A 26,084-nucleotide genomic window follows, 5' to 3' on the forward strand; every position below is an offset into this window, starting at 1 on the left:
GCATATCACTAGCTTAGAGACGTTGGGGGCATATATGTTCAGCAGCACAAAAGGTTTAATAAGAGGTGGAGCACGGCGCTGTCCTATACACTCGTTGGTAATTGCTAGCAGCAATATACAATCCTCTTGAAGTATAAGTTTATTCTAATATTTATCCAGTAAAAAAATGTTAATATTGGTGCATTATAAAGGGTATATTTATATACAAATGCAATATGGTACTTTTTTTAAATTGTTTCTATGTATAATAAATGTTTCAATTGGTAAGCGCTCTCTTTATATACCTTAAAATTGTAAATGAAAAGCAAATTGCTATAAAGAGTAAAACCAATCCTAAAAAGTTTTATAAATACATAAACAGTAAAAGGTTAAAGAAGGAGAGCTTTGATAAATGATAATAAAATAAAAGCTGAAATACTGAACAATTTTTTGCCTCAGTATTCACCAGAGAGGATCAGACAGTGAGAGTAGTGCAGAACGATAGTGAAGGTAATGACTCTTGGCTTGATGCTTGTTTAAGTGAGGAAGTAGTCCTGGAGAGACTAAGCAACATAAAGATTAATAAATCACCAGGCCCAGATGATTTTCATCCGAGGGTTATTATGGAGCTTAGGTCACAGCTAGCAAAACCCCTACACTTGATTTTCCATAGTTCAATTACATCAGGCATGGTACCAAAGGATTGGTGCATAGCTGAGGTAGTGCCTTTATTTAAAAAGGGAACTAAAAATAATCCTGGTAACTATAGACCAGTTAGTTTAACCTCTATAGTGGGTAAAATATTGAAAATTATTTTGAGGGATAGCATAGAGGATTATCTGCAGGTTAATAAGATTATTAGCAAACGTAAGCATGGGTTTGTAAGAGGAAGATCATGTCTAACTAACTTAACTAGCTTCTACGAAGAAGTGAGCGAGAATCTTGACCAGGGAAAATCAGTAGATGTGCTGTATTTAGATTTTGCAAAAGCCTTCGATACAGTGCCTCACAGGAGACTGATCATCAAATTAAGGGAACTTGGCCTAGGATATACTATTTGTACATGGATAAGTAATTGGCTGGATAACAGAGTACAATGAGTAGTGGTCAACAGGATGTTCTCCAGCTGGGCACCAGTAGTCAGCGGAATGCCACAAGGGTCCGTACTTGGCCGGCTACTGTTCAATATATTTATCAATGATCTAGGAATAGGCATGGAAAGCACAGTGTCAATCTTTGCAAATGATACTAAACTGTGCAAGGTAATTAAGTCAGAAAGCAATGAGTCTCTACAGAATTACTTATTTAAACCTGGGCATCTAAATGGGGAATGAGGTTCAATATAGACAAATGCAAAGTTATGCATTTTGGACAAAAAACACACATGCATCCTATACTCTTAATGGGGAAAATATAGGGGTAACTGTGGTGAAAAAAGATTTGGCCATGCTCATAGATAATAGGCTTAATAACAGTGCACAATGTCAAAATGCAGCAAAAAAGGCAAGTAAAGTGCTTGCGTGCATAAAACGGGGCATTGAGACAAGGGACGAGGATGTAATCCTGCCACTGTACAAATCATTGTTACGTCCACATCTTGAACATTGTGTTCAGTTTTTGGCACGTATTATAAAAAAGATATTGGGGAGTTTAAAAGAGTTCAAAGGCGCGCTACTAAATTGATTAAAGGGTTAGAGATAATGGAGTACGAGGAAAGGCTTAGTAGGTTCAATATGTATACACTAGAAAAGAGGTGTCTAAGAGGAGACATTATTAATATCTTCAAATATGTAAAGGGCCATTACAAAGAGTTAGCAAGGTATTTGTTTATTAAAAGAACTCTGTGTAGGACACGTGGGTACTCACTGAGGCTAGAGGAGAGAAAATTCCGTACACAACGTAGGAAAGGGTTCTTCACGGTAAGGGCAATAAAGATTTGGAACTCGCTGCCAGAGAAAGTAATAACAGCAGACTCTGTAAATGCATTTAAGAATGGACTGGACAAATATTTAACTGGAAAAAGTATCCAGGGTTATAGCATTCAGCAAGAAGCATTTAACATAGTGACATTAAGAATCATAGTTGTCAATTGGTACTAAACCATTACTTCAGCAGGTGCATTATAATATAAACAGCTTAACACAGAATACAGGTTGAACCCAATGGGCATTTTGCCTCTTTTCAACCTAACTAACTATGTAACATGTAACTATGTAATCTCCGGGAACCCGGCTGCCGGCATTCCATCCCCAACCAGGTTTAACATAGTTTTTACTTTTTTCCCTTATAATTTTTTTTTTCCTGCTTGGTCTTTACAGAACAACCATTTTTTACTAGTACAAAATATGTAAGAGGAAATCACATACATACATACAGTAAATACACATCATCACACCTTTCTAGCACCAGTTTTCAGTCGTATATATTCAATAAAAACTCGTTCTAGAGCACAATACTTTGTAGTCTAATAGGGATCAAACCTAGCAGGTCCATCCCTAACAATTTGTGTCAGATCATTCCCTTGATGTCTCATTGCTGCCATTGCATTATTAACATTTGCCGTATAAAGCAGTGTGCAGATAAGACTCAACACATTAGAAAAGAATAGCAATGATCAAGGTCAAATTCACTATTGGAACTGACATTAACTGTACAACTGTAAGTTTTTATGGGTGCATTAACAATGTATTTGGCACTAATATACACAAGCCAGAACCAAACAATAGGGTGTTGATCTATTTGTAATTTGAAATATGGTGTTTTAAACAAAGCAGCTCTGTCTGTAAATGAGAGAAAGCTTGATTGTATCCAAAATCTCCTGAACCATAAGGACTAGGAACTTGACATTTGGATAGTAGCTTGCTTTTGTGACGTAGGCATCCACTAAGAAGGTTTTTTTCAAAAATCAACCCACAAAGTGGTTAAAAGGGGTGAGATGATTATTGGGTATTCCCCTCTCACAGAGTAGAGTTAAGACAGCCCACCAAGCCAGGGCTATAAAGAATGCATGGTGTCTTTGATACAAAATCATGGAGGACACAATGCTCTGATCCTGGATTTCCTTGCCAGTGGCAGTTGCATAGCACTCCATTATTCAAATAGAGGAGACACATCAACTGCCACCCCTAAACACTGTCAAACATCGCGGGGTGTTACTCCCCTATTTGAATAATGGACTACTCTGCAACTGCCACTGCCAAGGAAGTCCAGCCTCATGGTTCAGGAGATTTTGTGATGAGTCAGTGGTATTTGCCTTTTAAGTACTTAACCAACCTATTTCCAGTCAGCAAAGGATAATGTCTCGATTATCAGAGGTTAACCTGTCACAAACTAAACATTGCCGAACCTCTCAGAGAGCAATAGGAGGAAAGGTGAGATAGATTTTTTGACTCTTAAATGCATTAAAGGAAAGCTTGATAGTCAGCAAGTGCTTTTCTGCTATGTAAAGAGTACCGACAGCTCTCCCAGTGACCTTACCTTGTGCGAAAATCTTAACTTTTCTCTTACGTCCTAGAGGATACTGGGATTCCATTTAGTACCATGGGGTATAGACGGGTCCACTAGCAGCCATGGGCACTTTAAGAATTTGATAGTATGGGCTGGCTCCTCCCTATATGCCCCTCCTACCAGACTCAGTTTAGAAAATGTGCCCGGAGGAGCCGGTCACGCTTATGGAAGCTCCTGAAGAGTTTTCTGCATTTATTTTATATGTTTGTTATTTTCAGGCAGGGCTGGTTGGCACCAGCCTGCCTGCTTCGTGTGAGTAGGGGGAGGCTGATTCCAAATAACTCTGTGTCTCCCTGAAGGGCTCTTTGTGGTTTAATTGTGCTTAACCTTTTCCTGTGTGTGTATGCTGTCACATTTACATTATATCAGGCAAAGAGTATGTTTCTTGTACAGCAGAGTGTTCCTCTTCACCAGGGGGCTCACTACTGGGCACTCAGGGCAGTGCACCTTCCCAGAATAACGGGGCTGAACCGGAGTGGGTAAATTCCATTAAGGGAATGATCTCAAGTATTTCTACAAAGCTATCCCACAATGAGAAAGAGACGCAATACTTAAGACAGACTGTGGATGAGTTTATGAATAGAGACTCAGTCCCCAAACCAGCATCTCAATCCCCTCCCATTTGTCTGCAAAAGCGATCTCTGGCCCATATCCTGCAGTCTGACTGTGACGCTGATGGGTCAAACATGGAGGAGGGTGAGGTGGATTTGGAGGGGGGGATGCTACTCTGTCACAGGGAATAGAGGCTCTTATAGAGGCTATCAGAGATGTTCTGCAAATTTCTGATAAGGTGTCAGAGGAGTGCGAGGAATCTTATTTTAATGTAAAAAAGAAGTCCTCAGTCACATATCCTGCATCAAAGGAATTGAATACTGTTTGAAGAACCGTGGGTTAATCCTGATAAGAAATTTCAAATTCCTAAAAGGTTTCTCTCCTTTTCCTTTTCCCCTAGAGGATAGGAAAAAATGGGAAAATCCACCGATAGTGGACGCATCAGTCTCTAGGCTGTCACGTAAAATTGTATTGCCTGTCCCTGGTGTAGCCTCCCTAAAAGATACGGCTGATCGTAAAATTGAGACTACACTCAAATCATTGTACACAGCTGCTAGGGTGGCCCAAAGACCCACTATTGCATGTGCATGGATCACAAAAGCCATTGCTAAATGGTCAGGTAACCTAATTGAGGGGTTAGATTCCTTGTCTAGGGGGGAAGTTGTTTTACTCCTGCATCATATAAAGAACTCTGCAAACTTTATGGCGGAAGCCATAAAAGAGATTGGTTTGCTTAATGCCCGCACCACCGCTATGGCAATTTCAGCACACAGGGGCTTGTGGCTATGCCAGTGGACTGCTGATGTGGACTCCAGGAAAGGCATGGAAGGCCTGCCATTCACAAGAGAGGCCCTGTTTGGAGACAAACTAGACAAATGGATCTCCAAAGCTACTGCAGGTAAGTCTACGTATCTTCCTTCCGCAGCTCCCCCAGCCAGGAAAGCTTATTCTGCTTCAAATTTACAGCCCTTTTGGACAGCCAAGTTTAAGGTCAAATCCAGAGGTGCCTCTACGTCTTCCAGAGGTGCAAGAGGTAAACCACTCAAACCAACAACTGCAGCTGCTCAGAAACAGAGCTCAGGCTCTGCTTCCTCAAAGCCTTCAGCATGACGGTGGACCGCGATGCCTGGAGGGCTGTCAGGTGGGAGCCTGACTACAATTCTTCAGTCACATCTGGTCAAGTTCGTGCCGGGATCCCTTGGTCATAGATCTTATTTCCCAGGGCTACAGACTGGAGTTCCAAGACCTCCCACCTCACAGATTCTTCAAATCAGGCTAACCAGCTTCACAAGAGGCAAGTATAACTTTACAGAAGGCCATCCAAAAACTGGTGCAGACTCGTTCTTAAGAGTGTTCAAGTTCAAGATGGAGTCTCTGAGAGCGGTGATCTCAGGTCTGGAGGAAGGGGAATTCCTTGTTTCTCTGGATATCAAGGATGTGTACCTTCACATTCTGATCTGGCCGCCTCATCAGGCTTATCTACGGTTTGTACTGCAGGAATGTCACTAGCAGTTCCAGGCCCTGCCATTTGGTCTCTCCACGGCACCGAGGGTATTCATCAAAGTGATGGCAAAGATGATGTTTCTCCTTCACAAGCAGGGAGTGAACATAATTCTGTACCTGGACAATCTTCAGATAAAGGCGCCGTCCAGGGAGAGGTTGCTGGACAGCATTGGCCTCTCAACCAAACTTCTCCAGGATCACGGGTGGATTCTGAACCTTCCGAAATTTCACCTAGAGCCAACACGGAGGCTCCCATTCCTGAGAATGATACTGGACACGGAGTCGCAGAAAGTGTTCCTTCCGTTGGAAAAGGCATTGGTAATTCAGTCGATGGTGATGTCCTGAAGCCAACCTGGATATTGGTGCATCTATGTATTCACCTTCTGCAGAAAATGGTGGCCTCTTATGAGGTGCTTCAATACAGAAGGTTTCATGCAAGATCCTTCCAGCTCGATCTGTTGGACAAATAGTCCAGATCGCATCTTCACATGCACCAGAGGATTCATCTGTCGCCAAAATCCAGGATCTCCCTTCAACGGTGGCTACAGATTTATCACCTCGTCAAGGGTCGGAGGTTCGGAATTCAGAACTGGATCCTGTTAACCATGGACGCAAGCCTCAGAGGTTGGGGAGCAGTCACCCAGGGGGTGCAGTTTCAAGGAAGATGGTCAAGTCAGGAAGTCGTCCTTCCAATCAACATTCTGGAACTCAGGGCCATATACAACACCCTTCTGCAGGCCTCATATCTTCTTCACAATTGGGCCATTCAGGTCCAGTCGGACAATGTGATGGCAGTGACGTACATAAACCGACAGGGCAGAAGAAAAAGCAGAGCAGCAATGTCAGAGGTGTCAAGAATTATCCTCTGGGCAGAAAAAAATGCTGTGGCTGTGTCAGCGGTCCTCATTCCGGGAGTAGACAACTGGGAAGCAGACTTCCTCAGCAGACATGACCTGACCCCAGGGGAGTGGGGCCTTCACCTGTAAGTGTTCAGGTGCTTGACACGTCGGTGGGGATATCCAAAAATCGACATGATGGCCTCTCGTCTCAACAAGAAGCTCAAGCGGTATTGTTCCAGGTCGAGAGACCCACAGGCAGTGGCGGTAGACGCTCTGACGACTCCATGGGTCTAACAGATGGTGTACGTGTTTCCTCCACTTCCTCTGATCCCAAGAATTCTCAAAAGAATAAAAAGGGAAAAGGTTCAAGCAATACTCATTGCTCTGGACTGGCCAAGAAGGGCCTGGTACGCGGACCTTCTGGAGATGCTCCTCAAAGATCCATGGCCTCTACCTCTTCACAAGGGTCTTCTGCAACAGGGCCCGTTCGTCTATCAGGACTTACCTCGGCTACATTTGACAGCATGGAAGTTGAACGGCTGATTCTAGTCAGAAGAGGGATCCCTAAAAAATGTATCCTGACTATGATCCAAGCCAGGAAGGGGGTAAAGTCTAAACATTACCACCGTATTTGGAAGAAATACGTCTCTTGGTGTGAGAGCAGAATTTATTCTGTGGTGGAATTTCACCTGGGATGTTTCCTGCTTTTTCTGCAGGCAGGTGTGGATGTGCGTTTACGTCTGGGCTCCACAAAGGTCCAGATTTCGGCCTTGTCCATTTTCTTTCAGAAACAATTGGCTTCTCTCACTGAGGTCCAGACGTTTTTGAAAGGTGTTCTGCGCATCCAACCTCCCTTTGTTCCTCCCACGGCACCTTGGGATCTCAATTTAGTGCTGCAGGTCCTCAAATCGAACTGGTTTGAACCATTACAGGAGGTGGACGTAAAATATTTTACGTGGAAGACCGTCACACTGTTGGCCTTGGCTTCAGCAAGACGTGTGTTGGAGCTGGGGGCTTTGTTTTACAAGAGCTCCTATTTAATTTTCCATGAAGACAGAGCTGAACTCAGAACTCGTCAGCAATTACTTCCGAAAGTGGTGTCTGTGTTTCACATCAACCAACCTATTGTGGCTCCGGTTATCACTGACACTTCCGCTACTTCAAAGTCTTTGGATGTTGTGAGGGCTTTGAAGATATACGTAAAAAGGACAGCTCGTAACAGGAAATCCAACTCGCTGTTCGTTCTATATGATCCCAATAAAATTTGGTGTCCTGCTTCAAAGCAGACTATTGCATGCTGAATCAGGCTCACTATACAGCATGCTTATTCCACGGCAGGTTTGCTGGTTTCAAAATCTGTACAGGCCCACTCTACTACGTCGGTGGGTTCTTCCTGGGCGGCTGTCCGGGGTGTCTTGGCTTTACAGCTCTGCCGAGTGGCTACTTGGTCTGGTTCAAACACGTTTGCTAAGTTCTACAAGTTTGATACTTTGGCCTCTGAGGACCTTCAGTTTGGTCAATCAGTTCTGCAGGAACCTCAGCACTCTCCCACCCGGTTTGGGAGCTTTGGTACATCCCCATGGTGCTAAATGGAACCCCAGTATCCTCTAGGACGTAAGAGAAAATAGGATTTTAATTACCTACCGGTAAATCCTTTTCTCGTAGTCCGTAGAGGATACTGGGCGCCCGCCCGATGCTTCGTTCTTCCTGCACTGTTACTTGGTTAAGTATTGTTGGTTCAGCTGTTGCTGTTCCTGTTTAAAGTTGGGTTAGCATAGCTTTCCTCTGTTTTGTGTGTGCTGGTTTGAAATTTCACCACTATCCTTTATATCCTCTCAAAGTATGTCCGTCTCCTCGGGCACAGTTTCCTAGCGAAGTCTGGTAGGAGGGGCATAGAGGGAGGAGCTAGCCCACACTATCAATTTCTTAAAGTGCCCATGGCTCCTAGTGGACCCGTCTATGCCCCATGGTACTAAATGTAACCCTAGTATCCTCTACGGACTACGAGAAAAGGATTTGCCTTTTGACATCATCAATCCGGGGAAGGCCCGTCCGGAAGTGCGGCCTGACAAAGATTGGCAATATACTTCAAAGATCTGTTGCGTAGCACAGGTATTCAGCTAGTACAATATATGTATCATGAAGAAGTACTCTGTAATACCAAAGGGGCTCCACTGAGTGGAAGATTGTGACTGAAAATCATCTGTACAGATGTGGCCACATACTTTTATCTTCAAATAGTATCAACTAGCCCCATATGGTGAACTATGAAAAATGTAACTTAGAGGTTCTTAACATCTTACTAAAAGTTCAAAAAGTATGCAAATCTGTGGGAAGAAGGCAGGAACCTGGGTATGGATATGACCATGCATCCCGCCAAGCTGATTCCCGTCAATTTACACTGCCACAAATAAAATAAATTGACAATGGTCTATTTGGTATGCAGCCACAGTGTAAAAAACGTCACTAAGCGATGCAAAGTAGATGCAGGCCAGGATGCTGCATGTAGGTCACATCATGCATCTAGCGCCAGAGGTAAATAAGGACACAACTCTAGCTAAATATTATTTTCATAAATCTTTTAAGAACATGACATTTTTTTTCTAATGAACATTGACATTCCCATAAAATACAAACCTGTTGTACAGTTCATCATCTTCTCCTCCCCATCCCCAAAAACGATTTGAAAATCCATTTATTTTGAGGAACTGCTCTTTTGTAAAAGCCACCACACCTCCAAAAATAGTATCATAAGGTAATCTACAAGAAACAAAAGCAGCCCATGTTTTAATTACTTTTCAATAAAAGAAAATTCAGTATAGAACTCTCTCACAGCTATAAACAGTATTACTTGTGTATGTACTATTTTTCTGGTCAAATAGCTTTAGGAACTGTGGGTCTGGGTGTGGAGTTATTAAAAAATAAATGATAGATAGATAGATAGATAGATAGATAGATAGATAGATAGATAGATAGAGTTTTTTTGAAAAGAATGCACTCATAAAGGACGGGTTCAGGTTAGTGAGGAGCGGAAACCGAACCCCCCCGAACTTCACCAATTTTACACGGGTCCGAAGCATACTCGGATTCTCCCGTATGGCTCGGGTAACCCGAGCGCGCCCGAACGTCATCATCCCGCTGTCGGATTCTCGCGAGATTCGGATTCTATATAAGCAGCCGCGCGTCGCCGCCATTTTCACTCGTGCATTGGAAATGTTAGGGAGAGGACGTGGCTGGCGTCCTCTCCGTTATTGTTTAACTTGATTGTGCTGTGCACTATTGCTTAATTGTGGGGAGGGCTGGGGAGCAGCTGTATAATATAGGAGGAGTACAGTGCAGAGTTTAGCTGATCAGTGACCACCAGTTATCCGTTCTCTGCCTGAAAAAAAAGGCTCCATATCTGTGCTCACAGTGTGCTGCATATATCTGTGCTCACACTGCTTAATTGTGGGGACTGGGGAGTAGCTGTATTATATAGCAGGAGTACAGTGCAGAGTTTTGCTGACAGTGACCACCAGTATACGTTGTCTGCCTGAAAAACACTCCATATCTGTGCTCAGTGTGCTGCTTTATTGTGGGGACTGGGGACCACCAGTATAATATTATATAGGAGGAGTACAGTGCAGAGTTTTGCTGACCAGTGACCACCAGCATATAATATATAGCATTACGGTACAGTAGGCCACTGCTGTACCTACCTCTGTGTCGTCATTAAGTATACTATCCATCTAGATTCTATACCTGTGGTGCATTTCCGTTGTGCAGTTTGCTGACACAGTGACCACCAGTATACTATATATAGCAGTACGGTACGGAAGGCCACTGCTGTACCTACCTCTGTGTCGTCATTCATTAAGTATACTATCCATCTACATTCTATACCTGTGGTGCATTTTAGTTTTGCAGTTTGCTGACACAGTGACCACCAGTATACTATATATAGCAGTACGGAAGGCCACTGCTGTACCTACCTCGGTGTCGTCATTCATTAAGTATACTATCCATCTACATTCTATACCTGTGGTGCATTTTAGTTTTGCAGTTTGCTGACACAGTGACCACCAGTATACCATATATAGCAGTACGGAAGGCCACTGCTGTACCTACCTCTGTGTCGTCATTCATTAAGTATACTATCCATCTACATTCTATACCTGTGGTGCATTTTAGTTTTGCAGTTTGCTGACACAGTGACCACCAGTATACTATATATAGCAGTACGGAAGGCCACTGCTGTACCTACCTCTGTGTCGTCATTCATTAAGTATACTATCCATCTACATTCTATACCTGTGGTGCATTTTAGTTTTGCAGTTTGCTGACACAGTGACCACCAGTATACTATATATAGCAGTACGGAAGGCCACTGCTGTACCTACCTCTGTGTCGTCATTCATTAAGTATACTATCCATCTACATTCTATACCTGTGGTGCATTTTAGTTTTGCAGTTTGCTGACACAGTGACAACCAGTATACCATATATAGCAGTACGGTACGGAAGACCACTGCTGTACCTACCTCTGTGTCGTCATTCATTAAGTATACTATCCATCTACATTCTATACCTGTGGTGCATTTTAGTTTTGCAGTTTGCTGACACAGTGACCACCAGTATACTATATATAGCAGTACGGAAGGCAACTGCTGTACCTACCTCTGTGTCGTCATTCATTAAGTATACTATCCATCTACATTCTATACCTGTGGTGCATTTTAGTTTTGCAGTTTGCTGACACAGTGACCACCAGTATACTATATATAGCAATACAGAAGGCTACTGCTGTACCTACCTCTGTGTCGTCATTCATTAAGTATACTATCCATCTACATTCTATACCTGTGGTGCATTTTAGTTTTGCAGTTTGCTGACACAGTGACCACCAGTATACTATATATAGCAGTACGGAAGGCCACTGCTGTACCTACCTCTGTGTCGTCATTCATTAAGTATACTATCCATCTACATTCTATACCTGTGGTGCATTTTAGTTTTGCAGTTTGCTGACACAGTGACCACCAGTATACTATATATAGCAGTACGGTACGGAAGGCCACTGCTGTACCTACCTCTGTGTCGTCATTCATTAAGTATACTATCCATCTACATTCTATACCAGTGGTGCATTTTAGTTTTGCAGTTTGCTGACACAGTGACCACCAGTATACTATATATAGCAGTACGGAAGGCCATTGCTGTACCTTCCTCTGTGTCGTCATTCATTAAGTATACTATCCATCTACATTCTATACCTGTGGTGCATTTTAGTTTTGCAGTTTGCTGACACAGTGACCACCAGTATACTATATATAGCAGTACGGTACGGAAGGCCACTGCTGTACCTACCGCTGTGTCGTCATTCATTAAGTATACTATCCATCTACATTCTATACCTGTGGTGCATTTTAGTTTTGCAGTTTGCTGACACAGTGACCACCAGTATACTATATATAGCAGTACGGAAGGCCACTGCTGTACCTACCTCTGTGTCGTCATTCATTAAGTATACTATCCATCTACATTCTATACCTGTGGTGCATTTTAGTTTTGCAGTTTGCTGACACAGTGACCACCAGTATACTATATATAGCAGTACGGTACGGAAGGCCACTGCTGTACCTACCTCTGTGTCGTCATTCATTAAGTATACTATCCATCTACATTCTATACCTGTGGTGCATTTTAGTTTTGCAGTTTGCTGACACAGTAACCACCAGTATACTATATATAGCAGTACGGAAGGCCACTGCTGTACCTACCTCTGTGTCATCATTCATTAAGTATACTATCCATCTACATTCTATACCTGTGGTGCATTTTAGTTTTGCAGTTTGCTGACACAGTGACCACCAGTATACTATATATAGCAGTACGGTACGGAAGGCCACTGCTGTACCTACCGCTGTGTCGTCATTCATTAAGTATACTATCCATCTACATTCTATACCTGTGGTGCATTTTAGTTTTGCAGTTTGCTGACACAGTGACCACCAGTATACTATATATAGCAGTACGGTACGGAAGGCCACTGCTGTACCTACCTCTGCATCTACATTCTATACCTGTGGTGCGCCTCTTTTTTTCTTTGCATCATGTGCTGTTTGGGGACTATTTTTTTGAAGTGCCATCCTGCCTGACACTGCAGTGCCACTCCTAGATGGGCCAGGTGTTTGTGTCGGCCACTTGTGTCGCTTAGCTTAGCCACACAGCGACCTTGGTGCGCCTCTTTTTTTCTTTGCATCATGTGCTGTTTGGGGACTATTTTTTTGAAGTGCCATCCTGCCTGACACTGCAGTGCAACTCCTAGATGAGCCAGGTGTTTGTGTCGGCCACTTGTGTCGCTTAGCTTAGTCACACAGCGACCTTGGTGCGCCTCTTTTTTTCTTTGCATCATGTGCTGTTTGGGGACTATTTTTTTGAAGTGCCATCCTGCCTGACACTGCAGTGCCACTCCTAGATGGGCCAGGTGTTTGTGTCGGCCACTTGTGTCGCTTAGCTTAGTCTCACAGCGACCTTGGTGCGCCTCTTTTTTTCTTCGCATCATGTGCTGTTTGGGGACTATTTTTTTGAAGTGCCATCCTGCCTGACACTGCAGTGCCACTCCTAGATGGGCCAGGTGTTTGTGTCGGCCACTTGTGTCGCTTAGCTTAGCCATCCAGCGACCTCGGTGCAAATTTTAGGACTAAAAATAATATTGTGAGGTGTGAGGTGTTCAGAATAGACTGGAAATGAGTGGAAATTATGGTTATTGAGGTTAATAAAACTATGGGATCAAAATGACCCCCAAATTCTATGATTTAAGCTGTTTTTTAGGGTTTTTTGTAAAAAACACCCGAATCCAAAACACACCCGAATCCGACAAAAAAATTTCGGTGAGGTTTTGCCAAAACGCGTCCGAATCCAAAACACGGCCGCGGAACCGAATCCAAAACCAAAACACAAAACCCGAAAAATGTCCAGTGCACATCACTAGTTCAGGTACCCAGTTACTGATTATGTCATACTGTATTTAATAAGAGGTCCAGAAATGATTTCCTGCTGGATCCTGCTGAAAAACAGCACTGACTGTACTAAATGTTGTTGAACAGATGTAACTAGCATGCAATCCCAGGAGGGGCATACTATCTCCACACAGGTGGTGCTTTGGTCAGAATTGGACCTATGGCCAAAGCGCTGTAAGGTAACAATGCTGATCAATGTGCCACCTACTGTATGAACAGGTTGAGTATGTGTGATCCAGTCACCATACCGATGCCGAGATCCGGGCTTCGAGATGCCCCTTGTGGGTTCACTGCTCTCACCATGCTGTGGACATGCCACAGGTTCTATTCCTGCTCTATCAGTGTTGTGGACACCCACGAGTGGGAATAGTCCCTGTTAGTCGACTATCGGGATTGTTAGGGGAGGGATCCCGGTTCAGTATTGTGACCCCGCCGGTCACACAACTACATCCCGTATGAACCAAGAACTAAAGGAAATATGTGACAGTAGTTACACTAATATTCACTGTATTATTTTCATATATTCTACAGTATATATAGAAAAACTGTACTTGTACAATGTGCAACAATTTAAATATTTTGCAGAATTTTTACACTATCACTAGTACTGATATTTATAAACATCTATTGGCTGGTGGCTATTTCAGGACAGGAATCAAATAAGTAACTTTTCAAGGCAGTTGTCTGTAGAATTACCCCCTGGGCTGAACTTATCGATGTACTGTATGTAGGTGGCTGGGTTGTTTGTTAGTGGACTTATGACCTTACTGACCAATATAAGCAGTGGTAAAGCCATGCAGAATCCTAATCCATTGTACTGTACCTTCTTGTAGTGGATTTTTTCAGATCACTTTTGTGTAGTTACTTTTATTTTAACTAGGGTGACCCAGTTACAGTCTGTATGACCTGTGAAAAACACTAACAGCAGGATCACCACTTTACCACCTGTTTTTCTTTTTCTGTTAATATAACCCAGAATCAGAGCCGGCCTTAGGCATAGGCAAACTAAGCAAATGCCTAGGGCATTTGGTATGCTTAGGGGCACCAGCAGCTTCTGCTGATTAAAATGATATGCGGCATGCCTATATTGTGTGTGTGACTGCGGCTGTATCTGCATACGAAATGCTACATTGCAGTGTATTCCAGGAAATCACTGTAATGTAGCATTTCGTATGCAGATACAGCCGCAGTCACACACAGAATATAGGCATGCTGCATATCATTTTAATCAGCAGAAGCTGCTTGTGCATCCTAGCCACAAAGTAATGCAAATAAAATGCATTTTCATAAACAAAAGGCACCCAACGTTAGCAGAGCTGCCAGCTGACTCATGCCAGGCATCTCCTGCAGAACTAATGGTGGTGCTAGGGGGCACCAGCCAAAATCTTGCTTAGGGCATCATATTAGTTAGGGCCGGCTCTGCCCAGAATCAACTCTATAAGGTATAAATGTTAACAGATCATACAGATATCAGGGCTCTATCTGTCCATTGACAATAGACAACATCAGCGCAAAAATCAAGTGCATGGGCTCTCCCTTTCACTAAATAACCCAATTCAGGTTCTTATTAATACAAACCTGGTTTGTACTGATCTAAGGCAGACGGAAGCAGCATTACATGTAGCTATCTTCCTATATGCAATCACGTTAGTGCATGTAGATCAGAACATTTTATTTTATTTACGCTTGTGAAATTTGTTTTGTTAGGTTCCTTGTTATTTTTAAGAGTAGAAAATAAGAATTTACTCACCAGTAATTCTATTTCTCGTAGTCCGTAGTGGATGCTGGGACTCCGTAAGGACCATGGGGAATAGCGGCTCCGCAGGAGACTGGGCACAACTATAAAGAAAGCTTTAGGTCTAACTGGTGTGCACTGGCTCCTCCCACTATGACCCTCCTCCAGACTTCAGTTAGGATACTGTGCCCGGAAGAGCTGACACAATAAGGAAGGATTTTGAATCCCGGGTAAGACTCATACCAGCCACACCAATCACACCGTATAACTCGTGATACAATACCCAGTTAACAGTATGATAACAACTGAGCCTCTCAACAGATGGCTCAACAATAACCCTTTAGTTAAACAATAACTATATACAAGTATTGCAGACAATCCGCACTTGGGATGGGCGCTCAGCATCCACTACGGACTACGAGAAATAGAATTACCGGTGAGTAAATTCTTATTTTCTCTGACGTCCTAAGTGGATGCTGGGACTCCGTAAGGACCATGGGGATTATACCAAAGCTCCCAAATGGGCGGGAGAGTGCGGATGACTCTGCAGCACCGAATGGGCAAACTCTAGGTCCTCCTCAGCCAGGGTGTCAAACTTGTAGAATTTAGCAAATGTGTTTGACCCCGACCAAGTAGCTGCTCGGCAAAGTTGTAAAGCCGAGACCCCTCGGGCAGCCGCCCAAGAAGAGCCCACCTTCCTCGTGGAATGGGCTTTTACTGATTTAGGATGCGGCAGTCCAGCCGCAGAATGTGCAAGCTGAATCGTACTACAGATCCAGCAAGCAATAGTCTGCTTTGAAGCAGGTGCACCCAACTTGTTGGGCGCATACAGGATAAATAGCGAGTCAGTCTTTCTGACTCCAGCTGTCCTGGAAACATAGATTTTCAGGGCCCTGACTACGTCCAACAACTTGGAAGCCTCCAAGTCTGTAGTAGCCACAGGCACCACGACAGGTTGGTTCAGATGAAAAGCTGATACCACTTTAGGAAGAAACTGGGGACGAGTCCTCAATTCTGCCCAATCCATATGGAAAATCAGATAAGGGCTTTTACATGACAAAGCCGCCAATTCTGATACACACCTGGCCGAAGCCAAGGCCAACAACATGACCACTTTCCACGTGAGATATTTCAATTCCATGGTTTTAAGTGGCTCAAACCAATGTGACTTTAGGAAATCCAACACCACGTTGAGATCCCAAGGTGCCACTGGAGGCACAAAAGGGGGCTGAATATGCAGCACTCCCTTAACAAAAGTCTGAACTTCAGGTAGTGAAGCCAGTTCTCTCTGGAAGAAAATCGATAGAGCCGAAATCTGGACCTTAATGGAACCCAATTTTAGGCCCATAGCCACCCCTGACTGTAGGAAGTGCAGGAAACGGCCCAGCTGAAATTCCTCCGTTGGGGCCTTCCTGGCCTCACACCACGCAACATATTTTCGCCATATGCGGTGATAATGGTTTGCGGTTACTTCTTTCCTAGCTTTAATCAGCGTAGGAATGACTTCCTCCGGAATGCCCTTTTCCTTCAGGATCCGGTGTTCAACTGCCATGGCGTCAAACGCAGCCGCGGTAAGTCTTGGAACAGACAGGGCCCCTGCTGCAGCAGGTCCTGTCTGAGCGGCAGAGGCCATGGGTCCTCTGACATCATTTCTTGAAGTTCCGGGTACCAAGCTCTTCATGGCCAATCCGGAACAATGAGTATAGTTCTTACTCCTCTTCTCCTTATTATCCTCAGTACCTTTGGTATGAGAGGAAGAGGAGGGAACACATAAATCGACCGGTACACCCACGGTGTCACTAGAGCGTCCACAGCTATCGCCTGCGGGTCTCTTGACCTGGCGCAATATCTTTTTAGCTTTTTGTTTAGGCGGGACGCCATCATGTCCACCTGTGGCCTTTCCCAACGGTTTACAATCAGTTGGAAGACTTCTGGATGAAGTCCCCACTCTCCCGGGTGGAGGTCGTGCCTGCTGAGGAAGTCTGCTTCCCAGTTGTCCACTCCCGGAATGAACACTGCTGACAGTGCTAACACGTGATTTTCCGCCCATCGGAGAATCCTTGTGGCTTCTGCCATCGCCGTCCTGCTTCTCATGCCGCCCTGTCGGTTTACATGGGCGACCGCCGTGATGTTGTCTGACTGGATCAGTACCGGCTGGTTTTGAAGCAGGGGTTTTGCCTGACTTAGGGCATTGTAAATGGCCCTCAGCTCTAGAATATTTATGTGCAGGGAAGTCTCCTGACTTGACCATAGTCCTTAGAAGTTTCTTCCCTGTGTGACTGCCCCCCAGCCTCGAAGGCTGGCATCCGTGGTCACCAGGACCCAGTCCTGTATGCCGAATCTGCGGCCCTCTTGAAGATGAGCACTCTGCAGCCACCACAGCAGAGACACCCTGGTCCTTGGAGACAGGGTTATCAGCCGATGCATCTGAAGATGCGATCCGGACCACTGGTCCAACAGGTCCCACTGAAAGGTTCTTGCATGGAACCTGCCGAATGGAATTGCTTCGTAGGAAGCTACCATCTTTCCTAGGATCCGCGTGCAGTGATGCACCGACACCTGTTTTGGTTTTAGGAGGCCTCTGACTAGAGATGACAGCTCCTTGGCCTTCTCCTCCGGGAGAAACACTTTTTTCTGTTCTGTAGGGACCAGCTGTGACTTTGGAATATTTAGAATCCAGCCGTGCTGTTGTAGCACCTCCCGAGATAGTGCTACCCGGACCAACAACTGCTCCCTGGACCTCGCCTTTATCAGGAGATCGTCCAAGTACGGGATAATTAAAACTCCCTTCTTTCGAAGGAGTATCATCATTTCGGCCATTACCTTGGTAAAGACCCTCGGAGCCGTGGATAGACCGAACGGCAACGTCTGGAATTGGTAATGACAATCCTGTACCACAAATCTGAGGTACTCCTGGTGAGGATGGTAAATGGGGACATGCAGGTAAGCATCCTTGATGTCCAGTGATACCATGTAATCCCCCTCGTCCAGGCTTGCAATAACCGCTCTGAGCGATTCCATCTTGAACTTGAATATTTTTTTATATACGTGTTCAAGGATTTCAAATTTAAAATGGGTCTCACCGAACCGTCCGGTTTCGGTACCACAAACATTGTTGAAGTAGGGGCACCTTTACTATCACCTGCTGGGAATACAGCTTGTGAATTGCCTCTAACACTGCCTCCCTACCTGAGGGAGTTGTTGGCAAGGCAGATTTGAGGAAATGGCGGGGGGGAGACGTCTCGAATTCCAGCTTGTACCCCTGAGATACTACTTGAAAGATCAAGGGATCCACCCGTGAGTGAGCCCACTGATCGCTGAAATTTTTGAGATGGGCCCCCACCGTACCCGGCTCCGCCTGTGGAGCCCCAGCGTCATGCTGTGGACTTAGAGGAAGCGGGGGAGGACTTTTGCTCCTGGGAACTGGCTGTATGCTGCAGCTTTTTCCCTCTACCTCTGCCTCTGGGCAGACAGGACGCGCCTTTAACCCGCTTGCCCTTATTGGGCCGAAAGGACTGTACCTGATAATACGGTGCTTTCTTTGGCTGTGAGGGAACATGGGGTAAAAATGTAGACTTCCCAGCTGTTGCTGTGGAAACGAGGTCCGAGAGACCATCCCCGAACAACTCCTCACCCTTATAAGGCAAAACTTCCATGTGCCTTTTAGAATCTGCATCTCCTGTCCACTGCCGAGTCCATAACCCTCTCCTGGCAGAAATGGACATTGCACTTATTTTAGATGCCAGCCGGCAAATATCCCTCTGTGCATCCCTCATGTATAAGAGTGCGTCTTTAATATGCTCTACGGTTAGCAATATAGTGTCCCTGTCTAGGGTATCAATACTTTCCGACAGGGAATCTGACCACGCAGCTGCAGCACTGCACATCCATGCTGAAGCAATAGCTGGTCTCAGTATAACACCTGTGTGTGTATATATAGACTTCAGGATAGCCTCCTGCTTTCTATCAGCAGATTCCTTCAGGGCGGCCGTATCCGGAGACGGTAGTGCCACCTTCTTTGACAAGCGTGTGAGCGCTTTATCCACCCTAGGGGATGTTTCCCAACGTGACCTATCCTCTGGCGGGAAAGGGTACACCATTAGTAACCTCTTAGAAATTACCAGTTTCTTATCGGGGGAAGCCCACGCTTCTGCACACACTTCATTTAATTCCTCAGATGGAGGAAAAACAACTGGTAGTTTTTTCTCTCCAAACATAATACCCTTTTTTGTGGTACCCGGGGTAACATCAGAAATATGCAACACATTTTTCATTGCCTCAATCATATAACGTGTGGCCCTATTGGAAGATACATTAGTCTCATCGTCGTCGACACTGGATTCAGTATCCGTGTCGACATCTGTGTCTGCCATCTGAGGTAGCGGGCGTTATAGAGCCCCTGATGGCTTTTGAGACGCCTGGGCAGGCACAGGCTGAGAAGCCGCTGTCCCATATTTGGTATGTCGTCAAACCTTTTATGCAAGGAGTCGACACTGTCGCGTAATTCCTTGCACAGAACCATCCACTCAGGTGTCGACCCCGCAGGGGGTGACATCACATTTATCGGCATCTGCTCCACCTCCACATAAGCCTCCTCATCAAACATGTCGACACAGCCGTACCGACACACCGCATACACACAGGGAATGCTCTGACAGAGGACAGGACCCCACAAAGCCCTTTGGGGAGACAGAGAGAGAGTATGCCAGCACACACCAGAGCGCTATATAACACAGGGATCCCACTATAAATGAGTGTTTTTTCCCTTATAGCTGCTTATATTATACAGTATATATATACTGCGCCTAAATTTAGTGCCCCCCCTCTCTTTTTTACCCTTATGTAGCTTGACACTGCAGGGGAGAGCCAGGGAGCGTCCTTCCAGCGGAGCTGTGAGGGAAAAATGGCGCCAGTGTGCTGAGGGAGATGGCCCCGCCCCTTTTCCGGCGGACTTCTCCCGCTTTTTCTGGAATTCTGGCAGGGGTATTTTTACACCTATTTAGCCTTCCTGACTATATATGGTGTAGATTTGCCAGCCAAGGTGTATTATATTGCCCTCAGGGCGCCCCCCCCCCCCCCCCAGCGCCCTGCACCCATCAGTGACCGGAGTGTGAGGTGTGCACGAGGAGCAATGGCGCACAGCTGCAGTGCTGTGCGCTACCTTGTTGAAGACAGAAGTCTTCTGCCGCCGATTTTCCGGAACACTTCTTGCTTCTGGCTCTGTAAGGGGGCCGGCGGCGCGGCTGCGGGACCGAACGATCGAGGTCGGGTCCTGTGTTCGATCCCTCTGGAGCTAATGGTGTCCAGTAGCCTAAGAAGCCCAAGCTACCACCAGTTAGGTAGGTTCGCTTCTTCTCCCCTTAGTCCCTCGCTGCAGTGAGTCTGTTGCCAGCAGATCTCACTGTAAAATAAAAAACCTAAAATATACTTTCTTTCTAGGAGCTCAGGAGAGCCCCTAGTGTGCATCCAGCTCAGCCGGGCACAAGATTCTAACTGAAGTCTGGAGGAGGGTCATAGTGGGAGGAGCCAGTGCACACCAGTTAGACCTAAAGCTTTCTTTATAGTTGTGCCCAGTCTCCTGCGGAGCCGCTATTCCCCATGGTCCTTACGGAGTCCCAGCATCCACTTAGGACGTCAGAGAAATAAAGATGATAACTTTTAACACATAACTCATTCATTTAAACAAATATGTAAAGAATGCGCCCAAACAAGAGTCAACCTTTTCTCTCCCTTTTTCATTTAGGTGGAAGGTGTCAACAACCACTATCAACGGGATGGAAATTAGGGCTTGCCACATGCTTGACAGATACGGTGAAGTACAAACCTTCCACTTATTTCAGTAATAAAAAAGATTATCTGTGCTTATATTATGTACAGTACAGTCATGTCCAGTTTGTGTGATGCTTGTGCTTTAAAACACTGTATTTACCTAAAATTGAACTTGTCTAAAGAATTTGCCATGTGTTTGGGGTTTTTCGAGCACCTGTACAGATTCCTCTCATCCATAGGAATAATATCGACATCACTGAAGATAAAGCAATTGTAATCATAGTCTTTTGCTGCTTCTTTAAAGCCAACATTCATCAGCTTGGCTCTGTTGAATGTTGTATTTTCTATCTGTAGAGCAAAAAGTGAAATAGTAAATGTTATCTTCTGTCCCGGATGCATTCTATAAAACTCATCTCAGTTTCACGAAGGAGCGCAGCAAATAAAAGTCAGAACTGCTTCATGTGCGTGCAGTAACTCAAACAAAATATATAACCTTATGCTGGGCTGCCATTAGAAATGGCGGGGCCGGGACTGGCAAAATAGGCAGCCCCCCCCCCCCCCCCAAAACACATACAGACAAAATAAATTAATTAATAAATATATCTATCTATCTATATATATATATATATATATATATAGATATACACACAAATCTATGTCCCCAGACTTTTGCCCCCAGCACCATATTATGCCCCACACAGTATTGCCCCAGTACCTGCACACTGGGGAGCTGCTTGTTGTCAGGGGTTCTGCTTGTCCTCCCTCCCTCCCTCATCCTTCCCTGGAGCCGCTGGAGCCGCAGCAGACTGTTCAGCAGCCTGCTTTAAAAAAAACTATTGAAAATGTCTTTTCCAAAATGGCTGCCACCTCGAAGGAGACAGTTATTAAAGATACTAGAGCCTCCTCTAGTATTTTTAATAACTGTCTCCTCAGAAGCGGCGGCCATCTTGAGAGGGACATTTTCAATAGCCTGCAGGAACTACACTGGCAGCGGCAGAAGGACAGACGGCGGACAGAGGACGGATGGCAGCATGCAGGCAGCGGCATGAACGGCTCAGGCCCTCCCCTCACTGTTAGAGAGACCGGGCCCGGGACAGCAGTGCCCGCAGCACCCCCCTGATGGCGGGCCTGACCTTATGTACCTTTAAAATAAAATTTATTATTTTTTGATTATTAATTTTATTTTAGAAATATTGCATTATGCTATTTTGGCTAAATAAAACCATTCTCAATGTAAATATAGTCACAAGAAATGGAGCTGACAGCAGTGAAATGGAATTGTCATACACTATCTAAGGTAAACATAATATGCACCCTTAAACATGAGTTTTGTACAAATTAGACTCACTGGTTAGATAAAACCACACTATTTATGGTACAATGACCTTCCCACTTTGAACATCTTATTTGTGTCGATCTTTTGACCCTGTCGACCTTTTGACTGTCTATCAACTACCTCCCGAACATTTGTTATTGAAGACTTCATGGCCATTAAGCTCCTCTGTGATTGTGATAATGCAAGAGCACCTTACCCTCTGAGCCTCAGGTGGAGTTGTATGTACTGTATGTTGGTTTATTTGTGTAAAAAATAAATTTCTGCATTGGGCATGAGTGCCAAATGCAGATACACTGCACTGGAGTTACACTCCTGTCTTCTTCCTGTCAAGATTTCCAGTAAGTTGCAAATCATACATGAGCTCTAACAACTGGCTGCTCAGATCAGTGAGGATTGTTAGAATTTGGGATTGTTGCACTACAGTAGGCAGGGTATCAAAAAGGAAATAGTCAATCTGGTGTATTCAATTGGTATGGGTTGGTTGTGGCTCCACATGTTTCAGAAACTGGGGCATCAACTCCAGTGGCAAAGGATTTCTAGAGGGGGTTTTTAAAATGCAATCCACAATCTCCCACTCTGCGGAACACTGGAGCAAATATAGGAATCTGGGGGAGTGGTATAAGAACCTAACAACCGGGATCCGGTCTTTAGGTCGACAGTAAGTAGGTGGAGACTGTCTAGGTCGACCACTATTGGTCGACAGTAAACAGGTCGACATGGTTTCTAGGTCGACTGGGACTCTCGGTCGACATGTTCTAGGTCGACGTGACAAAAGATCGACATGAATTTTTCACATTTTTTTTTTTTTTTTTACTTTTTCATACTTTACAATCCACATCGACTACAATTGAGACTGGTATCCTGTGCTGAGCGCAGTGAGGCACCTTGCCCGAAGCATGGCGAGCGAAGCGAGGGGACACGGTTCACTAATTGGGGTTTCCGGTCACTGTACGGAGAAAACGACACCAAAAAAACTAAAAAAACCTCATGTCAACCTTTTCTCATGTCGACCTAGTACATGTTGACCTAGAGTCCCTGTCGACCTAGAAATCATGTCAACCTACTTACTGTCTCCCAATGGTGGTCGACCTAGACACTGTTGACTTAAGTCTAATCTACCTAACATACCACACCCATAACGACCCTGGACATTAATCTAGACATTGGTCTTTTTACAGACTGTATAGTGTATGGAATATAGTATTAATAATTAACACTATAGATGGTCTATGGTATAGGCTGGATCAACCATATTTAACTAATACAAATAAGATACAGTAATTGGTCAGGAAAAGGTTAAACATACTATAATAAATAAATTATCACACCTCATGGTAAGACTCCTGTCTCTTCTTCTTGGTACCTACTCTCTGGTCCAGTACACTGGACCAGAGTACACTGGTCAGATCCACACTGGTCAGATCCACACAAACAGCAAATTTGGCAGAAAAAGCTGCTACCACTAGGCATGTGCAGCAGCTCTGCTCTGTCCCTTAACCACTTGCCTGGCATGGTCGCATCAGATGCGACCATACCAGCAAGCAGGGGCGTAGCCAGAACTTTGTGGGCCCCATAGCAACATTTAGAAGGGGCCCCCATCCCAGTGCTTCTAGAGAGACACTTCTCTGCAGCAGTTTGTTTACTGAACCATAGTAGAGCCTTATTTAATGTTATGTCCCATAGTAGTGCTCTAGTTTATTTTATGAATCATAGTAGTGATTAGGTTCACCCTATGTCACATTTCAGAGCTGCCAGTACACATTATGCCGCACTGTACCCCCAGTTCACATTATTATATATAGTGCACCCCGTTCATATTGTGCCTCATTACAGTGACCCAGTTCATATTATATAACATTAAAATGCCCTCCAGTTCATTTTATACCACATTACAATGAGCAGGTCCAGGGGCATACCTAGATATATAGCAGGCCCCCAAGGAAAACGTTTGAAAGGACCCCTACGTACCACCCAATGGCGAAAAATGTATATAACACGTGTAACTTTGACAGGGAAGGTGGACCCCTCTCAGCTCTGGGCCCCATAGCAGCTGCACTGACTGCACCTATGGCAGCTACACCCTTGCCAGCAAGTGTCTTATCTAACCTGGTCGCACAGGATGTGACAGACAGTGTTTGCAGCGGCAGGGAAGAGAAACTTCCCTCCGCTGCTGCTGTCAGAGGGACCAGAAGGTCCCTCTGCCTCCCTGCAATCTCCCCCATTGTTTGCTGTGCTGCCGATCACTGCTGATCGGTCAACACGGCAGGACCCCCCACCCCGCGGCTGCAGACATTAGTAGTCTCTGGGGAAGTGTAAATGAACCCCCCAAGCCACTCCTGTGTTCCTGGCGGGTATCCCGGCTTTCAAAATGAGAGCCGCAATGGTCGTGATGTTTCCGATGGACGCGATGTTCTGATAACCACTATTCCGATGTTTGGAAAAAAAGGTTTTTTTCTAATATCAATTTTTTTTTTTAACTAATACCATTTTGAATAAGATTAAATACACATTCTACAACTAATTCACTCATAAAAAAAAAAAACAACAACATTTTCTGAGTGGTTTTTCAGAAAATGATTTGTTAGTTAAGTGGTTAAGCTGCATGATGTTGCGACAGCACTAGTAATCGTATTATATACCATTGCTACTGTCATAATTTGAGGCACTGGCCAGGCAACTAGAAACCCCCCTGCATTTGCCTATGAACTGCAGCTACTGTGCTTGCTCAGTACTGTGCTCTAGTTCAGCCAGGTTATAGTTTTCCTAGGTGTATGACTCTTTCTCTCCTCACATGATAAAACCACTGTGTTGTGTGCGAAGTGAGACCTGTGGTTTAGCCTCTACTCTGGGGTGTCTTTTTGAATACACCCCATTTACTGGCATCTGAGAAAGACCTAGTAGAGTGTTTAGCTTATGGAGAGGGTGGTACTCAAAGGCTGCCAGATAACACTATTTGGGGTAGTGGTCTGGAGTAGCTGTGCCCAAAAAGCGGGACTGTCCCACCAAAATCAGGATGATTGGGAGTGATGTTAAAAAAACAACAACAATATTAAAAGAAAATCAATTTAACAAGTTATAGTGGGATTGTAGTGGTCTTAGGTTACCCTGTGTACAGAAAAGTGTCTCTAGAAATTGTTTAACGTGTCAATATGCAGTACAGTAATTCTCAGTCTCCTTCCTAACTATTCACTATTAAGTGTGACCTAATGTTACCTGTTCTATCACATATATTCCATAATCTCCTTGCTGCTTTTGTAGAAATGGATGCATGTGGTGCAGCCAAATTTGAAGATGATGTTCACGATTACGAAAAGGAATAATTATGGCGATTTTCTGCTGTGCTATACAGGTTTGAGGTTTACTTCGTCCTCCAATTTGCACATTTGGATTTTCTAAAGCGATATTCGAAAGAGATTCATGACTTATGTCAACAACTTTGGGACCTGTTTGGAAACAGAAAAAGAAAAACGGATTCAGTATAATAATAACAACAACGATATAGAGTAGCATAGATAAACTGCACCAGAAATCCCTCTGCTCTACTGATGTTAGGTATGCCTTAAAGATAATACATTTCAACTAGAAATATAAATAGCATTTTGGGTATGAGTCCCTTTAATACTAGCAGAATGTTTTTAATTAAGGTGGCTTCTTGGATCATGATCTGATCATCTGCAGTAAATAGGGGAGATGTATATAGTCTTGTAGAGAGATAAAGTGCAATAGTTGTCCAAAGTCACCAATCAGCATCTGTCATTTCAAAGACTGTTAGATAAATGACAGTTAGGAGCTGATTGGTTGCTTTGGACAACTTTTCCACTTTAACTCTCTCCAAGACTTAATGCATCTCCCTCTATAAAGAG

The 26,084-nt window shown here is 44.4% G+C and overlaps 1 protein-coding gene across 1 annotated transcript in view; it reads right to left on the reverse strand.

Annotated features, from left to right (window-relative positions):
- LOC134941665 (beta-1,4-galactosyltransferase 1-like) overlaps positions 1–25,660 on the reverse strand; it is a 52,448-nt gene extending 26,788 nt beyond the window's left edge. Inside the window, exons 1-3 of the mRNA XM_063932144.1 lie at positions 25,435–25,660; positions 21,046–21,233; positions 9,018–9,140 (exon numbers count right to left, since the gene is read on the reverse strand). Of these exons, the coding sequence (XP_063788214.1) occupies positions 9,018–9,140; positions 21,046–21,233; positions 25,435–25,491 (368 nt within the window). The 5' untranslated portion in view covers positions 25,492–25,660. The remainder of the gene's footprint in view (positions 1–9,017; positions 9,141–21,045; positions 21,234–25,434) is intronic.
- Between the last annotated feature and the right edge of the window lie 424 nt (positions 25,661–26,084).

The sequence above is a fragment of the Pseudophryne corroboree genome, chromosome 1, assembly GCF_028390025.1.
Source record: "Pseudophryne corroboree isolate aPseCor3 chromosome 1, aPseCor3.hap2, whole genome shotgun sequence".
NCBI classification, from domain to species: domain Eukaryota; kingdom Metazoa; phylum Chordata; class Amphibia; order Anura; family Myobatrachidae; genus Pseudophryne; species Pseudophryne corroboree.